The sequence below is a fragment of the Lytechinus pictus genome, chromosome 14 (genome assembly GCF_037042905.1).
Source record: "Lytechinus pictus isolate F3 Inbred chromosome 14, Lp3.0, whole genome shotgun sequence".
Taxonomy (NCBI): domain Eukaryota; kingdom Metazoa; phylum Echinodermata; class Echinoidea; order Temnopleuroida; family Toxopneustidae; genus Lytechinus; species Lytechinus pictus.
Window position 1 is genome coordinate 9,560,417 of NC_087258.1, and position 16,206 is coordinate 9,576,622.

Sequence of the window (16,206 nt, forward strand, 5' to 3'; positions counted from 1 at the left end):
CCCGTCTGGTTTCCTCACACTCCTTTATCTTTCACCCATTCCCCCCTCTCTCTCTCCTTTCCACTTTCATTCTTTCTTCCTTCCTCTCTCTTTCCTCCTCCTCTCATCTAATGAACACTCTCAATACTTTCTATCATCCCACTGCATAATAATTTTCCCGCCCTCGTCATACTCCAATTCCCATTTCCGGTGCCCCGTAACATAAAGCGTAGCGGTTGATTATGAGACTGATTTTTACAACTGACCATACACAATTAATTACCAATGCTATCAATCCTAGAAATCAGCATCATAATCAATTGCTAAGCATTATGTCAGGGGGTCCTGAACGATATCGCCCTTAGTAGTCAATGATGCCTATGGGCGGTGGAGGGTCTTCGGGGACGTTCAGCGTCAAATCACAGTCACTGTTGGCGTCACCATCGGGCGGGTCGTCCTGGACATTCTCTTCGCTGGAGCTAGAAGATCCGATGGCCCCCGCGATCGCGACTCGACCTGTCAACCAATAGGTCGTCATCGTTCCTTTATCCTAAAGAGATAGAGAAAAAAGAAAATACGATGAATTATGCAGTATAATGACTTAAATTTGGCGCCGTTAGAACGTCCCGAGTTCTTCCGGGAGTTACTTTAACTAACAACAAAAAAAAACCCCGAATGTTATGCACAATAATATGTGCAAAATAATGATATCAATGTTTTTAATTAATATGTCAAGATACACTGCAACGACTCCCGCTCCCAGGGGCGTCGCTTTCCGGGGGGGGGGGGGGGGCGTGGGCGACCGTTCCTAGATGATTTTTCAAATAATGAATAAAGGAGTAAGGAGATAAAAGAAGAAAAAGAGGAAGAAGAAAGGCAAGTATCAACAGAGAGGTGTGGATTTTTGATCGTATACCTCTATATCACCCGTGTTATTCATTTAATAAAAAATGACGTCACTCGTAGGTCTTGTTGCCCCCTATCAAATAAAATATCCTGATGCCATGCACCCTTGACCCCCCCCCCTGCTCTCTCTTCCTCTCTCTCTTTCTTTCTCATTTGAGTCTGTTGAAATGACCTGGAAGCGGAAAAAAGAACTACAAAACTCACCGTCAGAAGAACCTCGCCTCGGCGAACCATAGTGTATCCGCCCGTGATCTTCAGAATACGATGACAATCATCACTAATCTGAATCCGATTTGCTGAGAGAACGAGAGTAAAAAAAAACAATTACATAACGTCTCACGTCTCGAAGAATAGGCAACTTACTATAGAATAGACAGCCAAAGCGAAATCCTAATTTGAGTAACCTATCGGGGGAAAACTCTGCAACATCCGCATGTCCCATCATTCCATATCATTTACGAACGCGGCATTACGTTCATGAACCAACGATCAATCTAAAGCCCCTGCATGCGAAATCTGAAACCCGTCACCCATTTTACCATCATCCCAGTACAGATTAATTCAATCAAGTCCTAAGAGTATTTCATGTAACATATTTTCCTTGCGGTCGATAAACTTTTCACTCTTTTCACTCTCGCTTCACTACGAGTTGGATACTCAATTGAAATAATATTTCAAAAGAGACAAGTTGAGATATAAAAACAATCAAAATTCAACAAAATAAGTGAACCTAAAATCTTTGTCAGTTTTAGTAAAGGATTTAGATTGAAACCTTCTAGGGATGATGTACTTACGTAATCCATTCGACTCCATCTTTGATGCGATATTGACGGTCTCACCAAAAAGACAGTACCTTGGCATTTTGGATCCGACGATACCGGCTACCACTGGCCCTACGTTATAAGAAAGAAGAAGACAGTTGGATAAAGCAAATCAATTTTAACACAATATAGAGGAAATGTAGAATTAAAATCATTTGCGCTTGTAAATGTCACCTTCTCCTTCCGTAATATCATAGAGCTATTACAGCTCCATGGTAATATGTATATATCTATTTCGCACAGAATCGAAAAAGTAATATTTCCTGATATTTCTGGATGAATATACTGCAAGATATGGTACCTTTAATCTGTCTTTTTCTCTCTCTCTCTTTGTTTTACATTATTTTAATGCGCCCAATAGCTCGATATCATTCGCTGGCATAACCATTCCAAGTAAAAGCAAATAATAATGGTCATGTTTCAAGATGCTTTCTTGGTGAAATCATGACCTTGTCCAGCATGATTGTTATCTACATTTGGATGACCAATAAAAGTCCGGTATAAAAAAATGTCGAATGCTGTCGAGCGCCCTCATCATTCTTTTCAATAAGCAATCGTTTATTTTCAGACGTTCGAGGGAGCATGGGTGATGCCATGGTGCAGCGATACTGATTCTCGCCTTATAATCAGAGAGTCGTGTTTTCGAATCCCATGGAGACACTAGCGTCCTTTGGCAGGGCTCAATTCATTAACTTCCACTCTCCATCCATTGGTACCAGGTAGGGTGCTAACTTCAATGTCGTTACTGCTCTTTGCTGGAGTAATCCACAGTGAGTGGAGATTGTGCATGCACTTTACGCCGGCAAGTCAGAAGACAATAACTGGGGTAATGATATCAGCAATGCGCTTAGGTACGTCGTTCTGATGCGATAAGCGCTAAACAACGGAATGATTTATAATGATAATAACAGTTACATTTTTATAGCGCCTAATTCCTGAATGGCCTCGTTTCTAAGCTCTTTACATCGTAATTATTGTTAATGCACCTGGGTCGTCATATCCTTTTATGCCCGCACACGATATATACACTTTCTCCACTCCCTGGGGAGCATTCTAACAAAAATTTAAGATTCGTTTGCTACGTATTTTACATAGGTTTTCGCACCCTACCGGGTACCCATTTAACACCTGGGTGGAGAGTGGCAAAGTGTAGATTGACGAACTGCCAACGGATGCTAGGCCGCTGTGGGATTCGAACAAACGACCCTCTGATTACAAGGCGAGAGTCAGAACCGCTACACCACGACGCGTCGTGACGCTTCCATCATTATCCGAGTCGACTCACCAGTATGTATTCCAATCCTTAGAGTCATCTTGGTACCAGGACGATGTGGGATCACAAGACCTTTGATACAGTTCAGGAGGTCCAGGGCCATCAAAGCTATCTCACTCGCGTGTTTGTTCCCGTTACGCTGTGGAACACCTTGGGTCAAAGAAAGAAATATTAAGTATCAGAATCTGAGAGTCTGTATTTTGTAATGGATTATTATCAACATTTATATATTTAGTTATTTTATTGTTATATTTCTATGTATGTATTACCATTATTATCATTATCATTGTTACAATTTTTTGGAGGAGGGCTTGCTTTTTATCACCCTAATAAAAAAAAAATAGACATGGGGTGCAGTTCCTGTAAGTTGGCTCACTCTAAAAAAGAATTGCGTAGGAATTGAGTTCTCATTCAGAACTTAATACTGAGTTCGGGAGGGGGGTCAGGGGCGATCGACCCCTATGATTTTCAAGTAATGATAAAAAAGAGGATTAAAAACGGAGAGGAGGGAAGAGGAAAGAAGACTATCAAGACAGAGACGTCTGCGTAGTACAACTCTAAAATCGCTATTTGGAGCGCAACAAATGATGTCAACTTTAATTTGGTCGCCTTGCCCCACCCTTTCGAAATAACCTGGCTGCCACCATTCCTGTGTAGCCCTTACGGAATTTCCGTGGTAGCCCTTCATGTAAATAGTTTTAACCAGTCACCGATCAGTAGACCAAACCATATTTGGAACCCTCGAGAAAAGGTTTCCCCAAAAGTTTAAAGGCTAAAGACTCTTAAAAAGTTCCAAAAAGAACCCCAAAAGGTTAAAAAGTGACTGTTTAAGGTAGTTTAAAAACTTTTAGGGAACATTTAAAGGTTTCAAATACGGGACAAGCATAGAACCCTCCAAGACCTCTTTTTTAAAGAGAGTATGATTTATTAACATTTTACCTGATACCACCATATATGCATCTCCGATCGTCTCGACTTTGTACACATTGTAGGTATCTATCCTGCTATCGAAGTTTGTGTAAACGTTGTTCAACATATCCACCACCTATTCAAAATGAAAAAAAAGAAGAAATTATTAATATATGAACTGTAGAACTATGACGTTGGTTTGATATGTAATTTGTAGAGGAACATGAAATGCTATTATCACACTTTGAAATGTACTTTTGCCAACGAGAATTCGAGGCCCGGAGTAGTGTATGTTGCGTTAAATAGCCTAGAAACATATCCACAAGACTAACAAACCAGTCATAGTACTAAGTTGATAAAAAAATTCCCATGGGAAACATACCTGCAGTGGAGAACTTTCCGAGCAAATCCGAGTGAACCCGACTATATCCGAAAACAGAATCGTGGCCGCTGCGAAGTTTTCGGCGTGGACGACCTGGTTGCGCTTCAGATTCTCGGCAACCGAAATAGGCAACATCTGATAAAGCAACGTATCCGTCCGCTTCCGCTCTTTGTGAAGCGCTTTGGTTTGGTCAGCCAGCGTAAGAACGTAGTTCTGCATGTTGGAGGTGAGTGATTCAACCGCCTTGATGATGATGACGCAGAGGAAAACGACCAGGACCATGATACTGATGCTGACGGCGAGATCAGCGTTGTCGGTGGTCACCGCCGAGTTTAGTTCATTTAGTATTACCTGTATGTATAACAAAAAATAGTCATAATAGTTGGCAATTCCAACATCATCAAACCATTTTAATGTGCCTGTAGTTTGTGCTATGTTCTCAATTGTATCTTTTACTTTTTTTAATGGGATCGACCTCCATACATGAAATATCATTTATGTTGACCCACTGCCTTCCACTTTCGAGTGAAGTGTTTCAACATCGATCATCTATATAATTTTGTCTCATGAACGAATTTATCCAATGTAGGTCGTCATCACCTTCATTATGTCATTTAACTGGCAAAGTTACTTGTGGTCATCACTGGTCTGTATACTTTCAGTGATCACTATACAGAACAGTGGAAATCTATCTTTGTGAGATAATGGAAACATCTCTGAACCTTTTTGAAAAAGATATACTACTGTTCTTGGTGATTCGATTTTCTAAACATCGACTGTTCGCTTTGGGACTTTGTTTTAATAGGACCATGGACCTACTACTCTCTGACATGTTTCAGGAATCAATATTCTATTATATCAACCCTTCCGACACCTTCAATCCTCATACCTCTGCCATGTTCTTCTGGATATCCCTGAGGATATCAATGTAGATGGTCATGTTGTCGAACCACCATTGTCCCTCTTGCCATGATGGTTCTCTGGTCGCGTTGTTGTAGGATATAATTGCTCGCATCTCCGTTATCGTGTTCTGGAAGTGGAAGTCGTGGTCGGAGTTCTCGATCGAGTCTTCGAGTATCATTCGGACGAGCTGAGAGTACTTCTGCGATGCCCAAATATTCGACTGACCGACCTATATCGAAAATAGATTTCCAGTTCAGAATATTCATTTAGTACAACTTTGTTGAAATGTGTCTTTTTCTTTAGTAAAACTTATGAAGTCATTCACAGATGATGTAAATAACATTTTTTAAAAATTGTTCAGATACTGTTACCTGCATCTTCTCCATGTACCAGCGATAATCCGTCAACCGATTGAAACCACCCTGCGTGTAGAACACCGCCCCCAACGTTCGCTCAATACCAGTCTGTTCCATCCCCACGATCAAGAGTTGATAGGCCACCAGTGTCTCCCACAGACCCTGACCGCCGGACTTCCCGACGCTCTCGTAGAGCCAATCAATGAAGAGCTGGATTGCGTCGGTGTAGAAGTGGATGACTTCGTAGATTGTGGTGTTGTGGATGTCGAGGGTCAGGCGGTATTCGAAGAGGTAGGACATCAGGGCTTCTTTGTTCTGGAACTGTTGGTAGGCCATGGTTCCTTTGACTGGCCAATCGTCCAAACTCTCCAAGACCTGTGGACAAAGAGTCGATACTAGCGTGACTAGTACAAAACTTTACCCTTGAGGCCAGCTACTTTCTACACAAACCTTAAGAACTTGGCTTCATTATAGCCATACATGGTCAAAAAGTGAGAAAAGAGGTTGAGTAAAAGATTAACTTAATCAAGTATACCCAATTCAGATGGTGTCCAGGCATATTTTGCTTGTCTTGATGTTCACAACCTCTTCACTAGTGTAATTATTGTAATATTCACATTGGATTACTTCGATTTCATGTCCTTTGGCAAGCGAATGGTCAAGCTATTTTTGGATTCATACCAAGTTCTGCTCTTACCGACATACCCTACCACAACACTTGTATAAGTTTAATAAGCCCTTACTTCGTCAGTTAGCGGGTAGGTATTGATAAGGAAGATCTTTCGTTCTGGTCCGGTCGCTGCTGTCTTCTGTTGCATCAAAGAGCTGATGTAGAGAGCGGTCATATCCCTCTCCATTTGCAGACTGTGAACGAGGGTGCCAACCTGAAATAGAACAACAAAAAAGGCATGTATCTGAATGAACCTTGTCGGGAATATCGTCAGGGTCGACATCAGAGTCATCAGCTCGTCTGAACCATCTATTATTCCGTTGACATCCAAACTTTTCTCCACAAATTGTCTCAATCAACCGGCATGTTGCAACAATCCAATGTACAACCGTCTCATGAACGGGAGGATGTTCGTATACGATCCCTGGCCAAATCACACCAAAGACATACACAAATAGGACCGTCTACCTTCTTGCAAGGCTCGCACTCCTCTCAGCATTTTAGATCGGAGAAAGGGAATAATAACATTATGTTTTGGATGGTTGTTGGGCGAGCAGGTCATAAGACGTGCTTCTCTGGGTTAGCAATGCAATCAAAGTTTGGCTTAGGGAGGGCACTGATACTGAAAGAACATTTGCACCATTGGCTCTTTACTATCAAGTTACCAGAGGATGCATTCTAATGACACGCTCCTCAGACGTAGCTATACAATCAGCTATATTCCTCATCATTGTCAACGGCACTCAACAAGAAATGCAAAGTCACCACTTACCTGTCGACTGAAGCGAACGTTCCTTCGGATCTCACTGGCGTCCACGCTCTTCTTCAAAGTAGCGATAAGATCGGAGATGGCCAAGGCTGTCAGGACAATGATAGGCATCAGGGTCAGGGTCAACATCTTAATCATCTGACGTCTCTTGCCGTTTGGTGTCAAGGGGGTGGCTGAGCATAGCATCTTGTTGGAGTCTTGTATAGCCTCGCGCACCGAGGTTTCCACCTGTAAAAGTCGAAAAAAGGAATATCTCAGAAAGCGTTACCGGCATTTCAGACAGTAGCCCATGAAAAAATAAAATCATCAGATCGTTAACTATCAATTTTATAATGCAAAAAAAAAAAGTGAGACCAGCTCTGTCGCCTCGTTCATCCGCTTACATTAAGTTTTCAAATATGTCACACCCCTCCTCCCCCACCCGCAAATGGGATGGGGCGAAAATGGTTGCCTGATGAAAGTGACATTTATTGTGATTTTATTATCATACTGATATACAACCTTTTTAAACTAGATTATCTTATATTATCTAAGAAATTTTCCATCATAATGTTAAATAAAAGTGATCGTATATTTTTTCATTTTCAGACTTCATCATATTGTTTAGATGTTACTGTAAGCCACGTTCTCCCAAATGAGTATCCCCCCATGTTTTCTGCATTGCTCCTTTTATGTTCTAACATTCCCAGTGACCTACTATATATCAATATCTATTGAATATCTGTTTTACTGTGAAAGAATAAATCAAAGAAACAATATTGCTTTAGTGCCTATATTACTGGTTTAATACTATGATTAATCAACAATGCAGTACTTTGTGCAAGTCTTACAAAAAAAAGAAGCTGAATGAAATGTTGTTCGCCAAACCTGACTCATGGATCCAAGACTTGATGCGATACTCATCACCCTCTCTCCCGCCAACCTCCTGGCTTCTGGATCCTCCATTTTCCGTTGTACTGCGAATATTCTCTCCGAAAAACTTCAGCATCAAATAATTAGCATAAAAGACAACACGAGCATCTTATCTGATTATCCAAAAGTGTAAGACAAAGGTATGGGGGTTACTATTTGTGTATTCGTTCACTACAGTCATTATTAAAGGGGAATCCAGCCTTGGCCATAAAATGTTGTGTTGGGAAGGACAAAAATAAATTAAACAGAATGGTGAAAGTTTGAAAGAAATCGGACAAGCAATAAGAAAGTTATAGCTGCTTAAAAATTGAGATCACTAATACTATGTAGATTTCAAATTGGCAACTGAGTAAGTAAATTATGACAAGGGGCAAAGACAACTTTCCCATAGGCCATGTACTTTATTATCAGGGATTTGTGGTTTTCTCCTAAGTACCCATTCCCCTGGGGCAGTAATCTCAATATAATCCAGGTAGTATATTGTTTTATGTCCTCATGAAATAAAAATATAATTTGAAATAAAACTTTTGGGAAAAATGACATTTTAGCCATAATATGTATTGGAGTACATGGAAGAGTAGTCCTTGCCTTACATCACTATGACATCCCATATGCGGCCAATTTGAAGTCTCCATGGGTATAGTGATTACCAATGTTTACAACTTTTAAAAATTCATAACTTTGTTGTTGTTTGTCCAATATTGTTCAAATTTTCACCTATTAACTTGTCTGATTTTTATTTTCCTTATAAAAACAAGTTTTTGTTTGGGTTGGATTCCCCTTTAAATCATTACAAATGAAATAATTATTTGTAATAATATTTAGCAACTTGTTAAAAAGAATGCTACTAGAAGAATGTAAATATTAGATAACTTATGTATACTGCCTAAACAAATAATTTCTTTATCATTGATATAATATTGTTAATCAGATTTATATTGCACAGTATCTTTGCGCATTTATAGGGCTTAGATACGCAATTATATGCTTTAATATTATATAATTTGATATGATTTATTAAAGGCCCTTAGATGTTAAGATTAATCATTTAGTTAGTTTTCTCAATTTTCAGCATTTACTTTCATCTATTCAATCAGTCATTCCATCCATCCATCCATCCATCAATCAATCAATCAATCAATCAATTTAGGGACCCTAACGCAGAGTAGGGCAATCCCTCCGCATTTTTATTGATATTTTCTTGTAATTGTAAATATATATAATATTTAATGTTTTTAATTGACGGAAAATAAATACGATACAATACAGTCAACCAACCAATCAATCAAACATTAATAAATAAATAAATTAATCAATTGATTACTTGATGCATTCATTCGTTCATTTGTCCAGTTATTTTTATGATTCATTGGGGACTATATATATCTACATTGGAATTTGGAAATAATATAATGAAGATCTGTGACAGATAATGATTTGTTGGTAATACATTTCATTAAAAAAACCCACTAAAACTTTTAATTCTCCTCCGTCACTTCGTCATATTTGTCATCTGTAGGAATAACATTTTTTTGCTCCATAATTTTTTAAATAACTGTAGTGTCTTAATCATTTTTAAACGTATTTTATAGTATTTCGTTTAATAAGTAATACTAGCAGTACTAGGTTACAAAATTTCAACATAAGTTTTACTTTGATGTGGGTGTGGGGGATGTTGGCTATTGTGAGAGTGAACCCGGAAGGAAGTAAGGATAAAGTTGAAGATAATGGACTATAAAATCGCATATTTTGAGGAAAGTGACATATAGCTAGGCAAGTTGTAAATATATAGGCCCTATTTGTCTGGTTAATTGTCTTTGAATTTTAAGGGGCTGGAATTAGGAAAAAGCACACTTTTCATTCATAAATTTGGTGCTAAATTTGATTTAAAAAAAAGAGGTGAAAATTTACGAGTCGTTAAAATATTTGTGGTGATGGACAAACACACGTTTAGCTTTATTTTTTGATAATCAAAATATGCACGTCCCTCACTAATTTCAATTTGTTAAAGAGAGAGAGAGAGAGAGAGTGTGTGTGTGTGTGGGGGGGGGTGCGCGCGCGCACGGGTGTGTGTGTGTGTGCGTATGTGTAGAAACTTGATTTATCTACACACGGCTTCCTATAACTTCATTTAATCACTCATCCATGTTTGTCCGCTCCACAACATCACATCCTGAGATGTAGGCCACCTTTAAAAAAAAACCACGCAGACAGTGAAACCTTACAAGATTTTGTATAACGACGGTTGCTATAGCAGCAAAGAAATTATTTCTATTTTTATCAGAAAAGACTTATCTCTTTATTCCCTTAAATTCAGTTCAGTTCAACGATCGATATTTTACTGACTTGAAAATATCAAAATCCTCATGATTTCAGGAAAAATCTAAAAGCAGTAAATCAGCAATCTGAACAAACAATCCAAGTGTGAACAAAATTAGTAAAGGTGAGGAAGATATATAAACACTATGTGACTATTTTAGTCAAATTTGTTACGATCCCCCCCCCCAAAAAAAAAATGAAATAACTATTCTTACTAGTTTTTCAAATAGTGAAATACGGTATATAGATATCATTGGACTACTCATCTTCGTCCACTTTATTTATTAACGGACTGCTTCCGACATTCATGTTTTCTTTCAATTATTACTTGGTCAGATGTCATGTCATGACCAAAACGAAATGAATATTTGTAAATTACTGCTAATCATTTCTATCTCATATATCATCAATCGATGGACATTTCAGAAAAAAGATAAACTACTTGATTGACTGCTGGGTAAAATATTAAGTGAGATATCATTCACTGGTGAATTATATTTTACACAACAAATAGCAGGTTCCGTTTTAGATTAAAATTTACCACCATTCAGAATTTTGTTGTATAAATATTTCAGTACACCATGTGTCAACTCACTCCGCTATATTTGTATCTTCTTGAATTATTAAACGGATTGGAAGTATTGATAATCATGAAAATGGTCGTGATATAATGTAAAGATTTTATAATTATCTATCCATGATATGAAAAAGAGAGGCGGAAAACACAACCTTGTGGACAAAAAGAAATTGAAACATCTACGTGTGAAACCCTTTCTCGTTCAACAAATGTAGTACGCGGAAAGACTGACTTTGTAAAGAGGAGAAAATAGAAATTTCGTTTTATATACTTTGATGAGCAAAACTTAGACATCTACGATCTTTATTTTGACTCACTCACCATGCTCACAGAAACAGGAAAGTTAACAATATCGTCTCTATTAACGAAATATTCATCCTCCTATACTTCAATGTACAACATATAGAATCGGAAGATGAATATCCGTATAACGTCATACATAAGTAACAGAAGAAGAAGAAGATCATAGTCATAAAAAGGGATATATGAAAGTAATTTTACCCTTCTTGTTATGGAAATGCAAACAAAATAAGAATATGTAGAAGCGACACATATAACGAACATGAAAGAACTACAACTTACATTATGCAATTTTGCGATTAACTCCTAGCTTCGGAAGGTATCAAAAAGGATAAAAAAACAATGCAATTCCAAGTATCGTGGTGGCACCGTCAAGAGTTAAACAATATGGCGGCGGGAAAAAAAGGATGTTCTACAAAATAACTCATTATTAATTTATCTTCTTTCTTCTGAAAACCTTCAAGATTTCTAGAAGGCACATCGATTCCTGATTGGTTGCTATTTTGTAAGAAGGAGCTTCTTTATATATCAGGGCCCGTCTTACAAAGAATTACGATTGATCCAATCAATCTCAAGTGTATGGAAATCCAGGCATATTTTTACTTTAGGAAATTTGCCCAATGTCCTTTGAAAACATAGAGAAACACACTGCATTTTCAAGTAAACAGAAAATGTATGAATATGCGTCATTTCTAGAAATTTATTTTGAACAAACATGTCTTTTAGATGTTGATGTTGCTGGCTTTCCATAGTTGCGATTGATCGGATCAATCGTAACTCTTTGTAAGACGGGGCCCTGTTGTTGCTATGTATGTTTTCTTCACTGTCAGATAATGCCATAGTCACACCAAGAAACCGACCCAAAGCGATTGATTTGATGTTATAAAAAACGTTATAATTTTGATCGGTCTTTGGTCAATGTTTTGCTTGTAATTAGAAACGCTTTTTCAAATATCTCTATATACAAATCAAACAATTCGGTTACATATTCTTGTTTATTTTTTAATGAAAAAGTTGCAGAAATCAATAAATTAAATCAATGAAAACAAATTATGATAATGTGAAGGAATTCATCTTTTTTTATGAAATACCAAGAAAGCTCGGTTTCCATTTTTGGGGGATGAACTGTATAATACGACATTGTGTTGATTGAATCATCAAAGTTATTGTTATAATGGCCTATCTAACATCTGAAATTTCAAATTTTCTCCACGACTAATACCATTCCAGGTAATGGTGTTGACGTCTTGTAGTAGTCGCATTTGTCCCGTGAGCGCATGCTCAGAACACCGTCTGCACACAGCTTGTCGTAGACCTCTCTTTGGTTGAGTTCGTCTTTGCGCCGATATTCCCAGTTACTTTCCCTTATGAAATTTACGAAGAAGCCACCTGATGTAAAATAAAAAATAATAGAAATACCATGGTGAGTATAGTATCAGTGGAAGTAGTATAGGCCTATAGTAGTAAAGTAGTAGTAGTACCAACAGCAGCAGTAGGAGTAGTAGTAGTAGTAGTAGTAGTAGTAGTAGTAGTAGTAGTAGTAGTAGTAGTAGTAGTAGTAGTAGTAGTAGTAGGAGTAGTAGTAGTAGTAGTAGTAGTAGTAGTAGTAGTAGTAGTAGTAGTAGTAGTAGTAGTATAGTAGTAGTAGTAGTGTAGTAGTAGCAGCAGCAGTAGGAGTAGCAGCAGCAGCAGCAGCAGCAGCAGCAGCAGCAGCAGCAGTAGTAGTAGTAGTAGTACAGTAGTTACTACTACTACTCAATGTTATAATAGTCGTAATGCTGATGAGGATTATATTTAAAAAGTCATAATTTCCCCATTTCCGCGAGTAAAGTGATAATCTCTTTCCCCTTTGGGCAAAGTTCAGTGATTGCCCTTCTTATACCCCGTCTTAACAGACAATTTTCTGACTGCCCTACCCCGACAAAAGCAGGGCGAAGGAAATCCCCCTTTCTATTAAGACGCTCCCACTGGGAGAAAAGCAGGACAGTGTCGGGAAGGATTTTTCCAAATTTCGGCCTGCTCAGACCAGGGTGGAAGCGAGGTAGAAAAACAACTCTACCCCGCTAACGCCCGGACGCATGTTCTGTTAAGACGCGATCGGGGTGCAGTCTGTCTGAAAAGCTCTCCCCTCTCCCATTCCTTTCTCCTTTTCTCTCTCTATTCCTGTTTTTCTCTCCCTCTTCATTTCCCTTCTCTTTTTCTTTATCCCCCTTTCCTTTCCTTTCCTTTCCCCTCTCCCCTTCCTTTCTTTTCCTTCATTTTTTTTTCTTTTTTCTTTTACTTTTCCCCTTTTCCTTCCTTTAGTTCTCCTTATGTCTCTCTCTTTTTTCGGAGGGGAGGGGGGCATTCATTACCATGGAAACTTTACCAGGTAGGATTTTTAAGTGAGTCTGTTAAGACAGAGCAAGGGAGCTACCACCTGTGGTTTTATCGCCTCATTGAGGAATTCCATACCCCTTTTTCTGGTGACCCGACAATTGCTCCGCCGACATCTGCTCCGCCGACATCTGCTCCGCCGACAACTGCTACGCAAAATACGACAACTGCTCCGCCGACAATTGCTCCGGACAGTTGCTCCGCCGACAGTTGCTCCGTCGACACTTGCTCCGCCGATATTTGCTCCGTCGACACTTGCTCCGCCGATATTTGCTCCGTCGACATATGCTCCGCCGATATTTGCTCCGCCGACATCTGCTCCGCCGAAAATTGCTCCGCCGACATCTGCTCCGATTATACGACAATTGCTCCGCCGATATTTGCTCCGCCGATAATTGCTCCGCCGACATCTGCTCCGCCGAATATTGCATGGCGACAATTGCTCCGCCGATATCTGCTCCGTCAATGTTTGCTCCGGCGACATCTGCTCCGCCGTAAATTGCTCCGATATTGCGACATTTAAATTAATTCGTACTTTCATGCGCATAACAATTGTAGCACAGGATGAAGACGTCAATTTACAAATGTGTATATTATAATATATATATTGCAAAGTAAATTTGATATATTACATGACATAAACAGGGGCCGCGGAACGGTTTTCAAAGTGGGGGCAGACCATGCTAAAAATCACAATCATATGGTCATTTTTACGTTTTTGTACACGGTTTTGGAAAAAAAAAGGGGGGGCTGAAGCCCCCAGCCCCCGGTTCCGCGGCCCCTGATACATAACATAGAAAGAAATAGAAAAAAGGGATAAGCACAAAAGAGGGATAGATATTCTTAATTCTTATTCCTTGGAGGGCATTTGTTTAAGTTTTATTTCGTGCCTGGTGATTAAAATGAAAAAAAAAATACGCGTGTTCATGTAATTATTATGACGGGACAAAAAAAAAATTCTTAGCGTCAAAATCGCTCTGGCGAAATATGCTCCGAAGTGGAGATATTTGCTCCAGATGAAATTCAATAGGTATGCTTTATGTTTACAATAAAAAAAATGCGTATAAATGTCCCCTTTCCAGGTTAATAACATCTCGTGCTTCGTGCTCGCATTATAAATTCAGTGCGATGCGTTATTGGGTTTCATGAATATGTAACTATATTATTACTGGTATATATATGTGTATTATTGTCTTTTAGAAACAACATTATTTGTTTATACGTTATGAGAGAGATACATACATATATTCATTTATTAAAATATATTTATATTGTTGCTATTGCACAGAATAGAAAAAAATACAACCGAAGTCTCGTCTTATAGTAACTCACCAGTAGCGTAATGAGCCAACAAAAAAAATGGAGGGGGCCAGACAAGGATGACATTTAGTTTCCTTTCCTTTATTCTTTTTTTTTTCATTGGTAGGGAGAATGGGGGGGGGGGGCCTCGGCCCCTCCCCTGGATCCGCCTATGGAAGAGATATTGTGTCCAGCACCCCCCCCCCCATTCTCTCCCCGCTCAAGACCGGATTGAAACCAATGATAATAATATATGAACAAAAATCCAGATTCACAATTCCAATGGGGAGTGTGTCATTCCCCTTCTGCGTTACAATTTGTCAAGACAGTGGCGGCGGCAGGGAGAACAATTTGTTTTTTTTTAAGCAGAAAGCTGTGATGATAGGGGAGAATGAAATAAATAGATAAAAATAATAAGAACAAAACAACAACAAAACAATTTGTAAGATGTTCATGCAATTGTATCATCGGAGCACATGACGGCGGAGCAATAGACTGCGGAGCAATTGTCGTGAAGCAAATGTCGTATAATTGGAGCAATTTTCGGCGGAGCAATTATCGGCGGAGCAATTATCGGCGGAGCAAATATCGGCGGAGCAATTGTCGGCGGAGCAATTATCGGCGGAGCAACTGTCGGCGGAGCAAATATCGGCGGAGCAGATGTCGACGGAGCAAATATCGGCGGAGCAAGTGTCGACGGAGCAAATATCGGCGGAGCAAGTGTTAACGGAGCAAATGTCGGCGGAGCAACTGTCCGGAGCAATTGTCGGCGGAGCAATTGTCGTATTTTGCGTTGCAATTGTCGGCGGAGCAGATGTCGGCGGAGCAATTGTCATGGAACCCTTTTTCTACCCGCCCTCTACCAGGGCACTGTCTATTAAAACGGGGCTTTAGAATCAGTGTTAGATGACGAATCATTTGCATACACTTTTGTCAATCAGTTATATAGAATAACAAATCTTGGTTTCGGCCGAATGAATGCTTTTTTACCTTCTTGTTGCAATTGGGCGTGTGAGACCTTCATCTGGGGCCCGTTTAATAAAATCTGTTATAATAACAAATTTGCAATAACAATTAAAAGCTACTGAAATCATTCACTCCGATTGGCTGATAAAAAATTTGTTATAGAAAGTGTACATTTGTTATTCTAACCAGTTTTTTTTATAAAACGGGGACCGGAACTCACCTGGTCGCAGAACACGAACTATCTCAGTGTAAGGTGAAATGTCGCCACCGGCCCCACCCTTTCCAAAGACGCCTGACGAAACGACTGCTTCAAAATAATCTGTAAAGATATCAAATATTCACTCCAGAGGAGATGCCAGGACAATTTCAATAGGGAGAGGGGAGAGGGAGGAGGGGGAAGGGAGAGGGAGGAGGACGATCAACAGGTTACGTCTTGATTTGTCTCAATCAAAATAATTACAGAAGCATTATACTTACACGTCCAAGACC

The 16,206-nt window shown here is 39.2% G+C and overlaps 1 protein-coding gene across 1 annotated transcript; it reads right to left on the reverse strand.

Moving 5' to 3' along the window:
* Positions 1-321: 321 nt before the first annotated feature.
* LOC129276273 (uncharacterized) lies at positions 322-16,037 on the reverse strand. The gene is made up of 13 exons (XM_064109411.1): positions 15,938-16,037; positions 11,359-12,465; positions 7,836-7,993; positions 6,972-7,196; positions 6,273-6,413; positions 5,545-5,904; positions 5,160-5,402; positions 4,271-4,621; positions 3,919-4,024; positions 2,992-3,129; positions 1,680-1,778; positions 1,090-1,181; positions 322-529 (listed from the first exon to the last, which is right to left on the reverse strand). Exons 3-13 carry the CDS (start codon positions 7,911-7,913, stop codon positions 341-343), a joined length of 2,022 nt encoding a protein of 673 aa, XP_063965481.1. The 5' UTR covers positions 7,914-7,993; positions 11,359-12,465; positions 15,938-16,037; the 3' UTR covers positions 322-340.
* Positions 16,038-16,206: the final 169 nt, after the last annotated feature.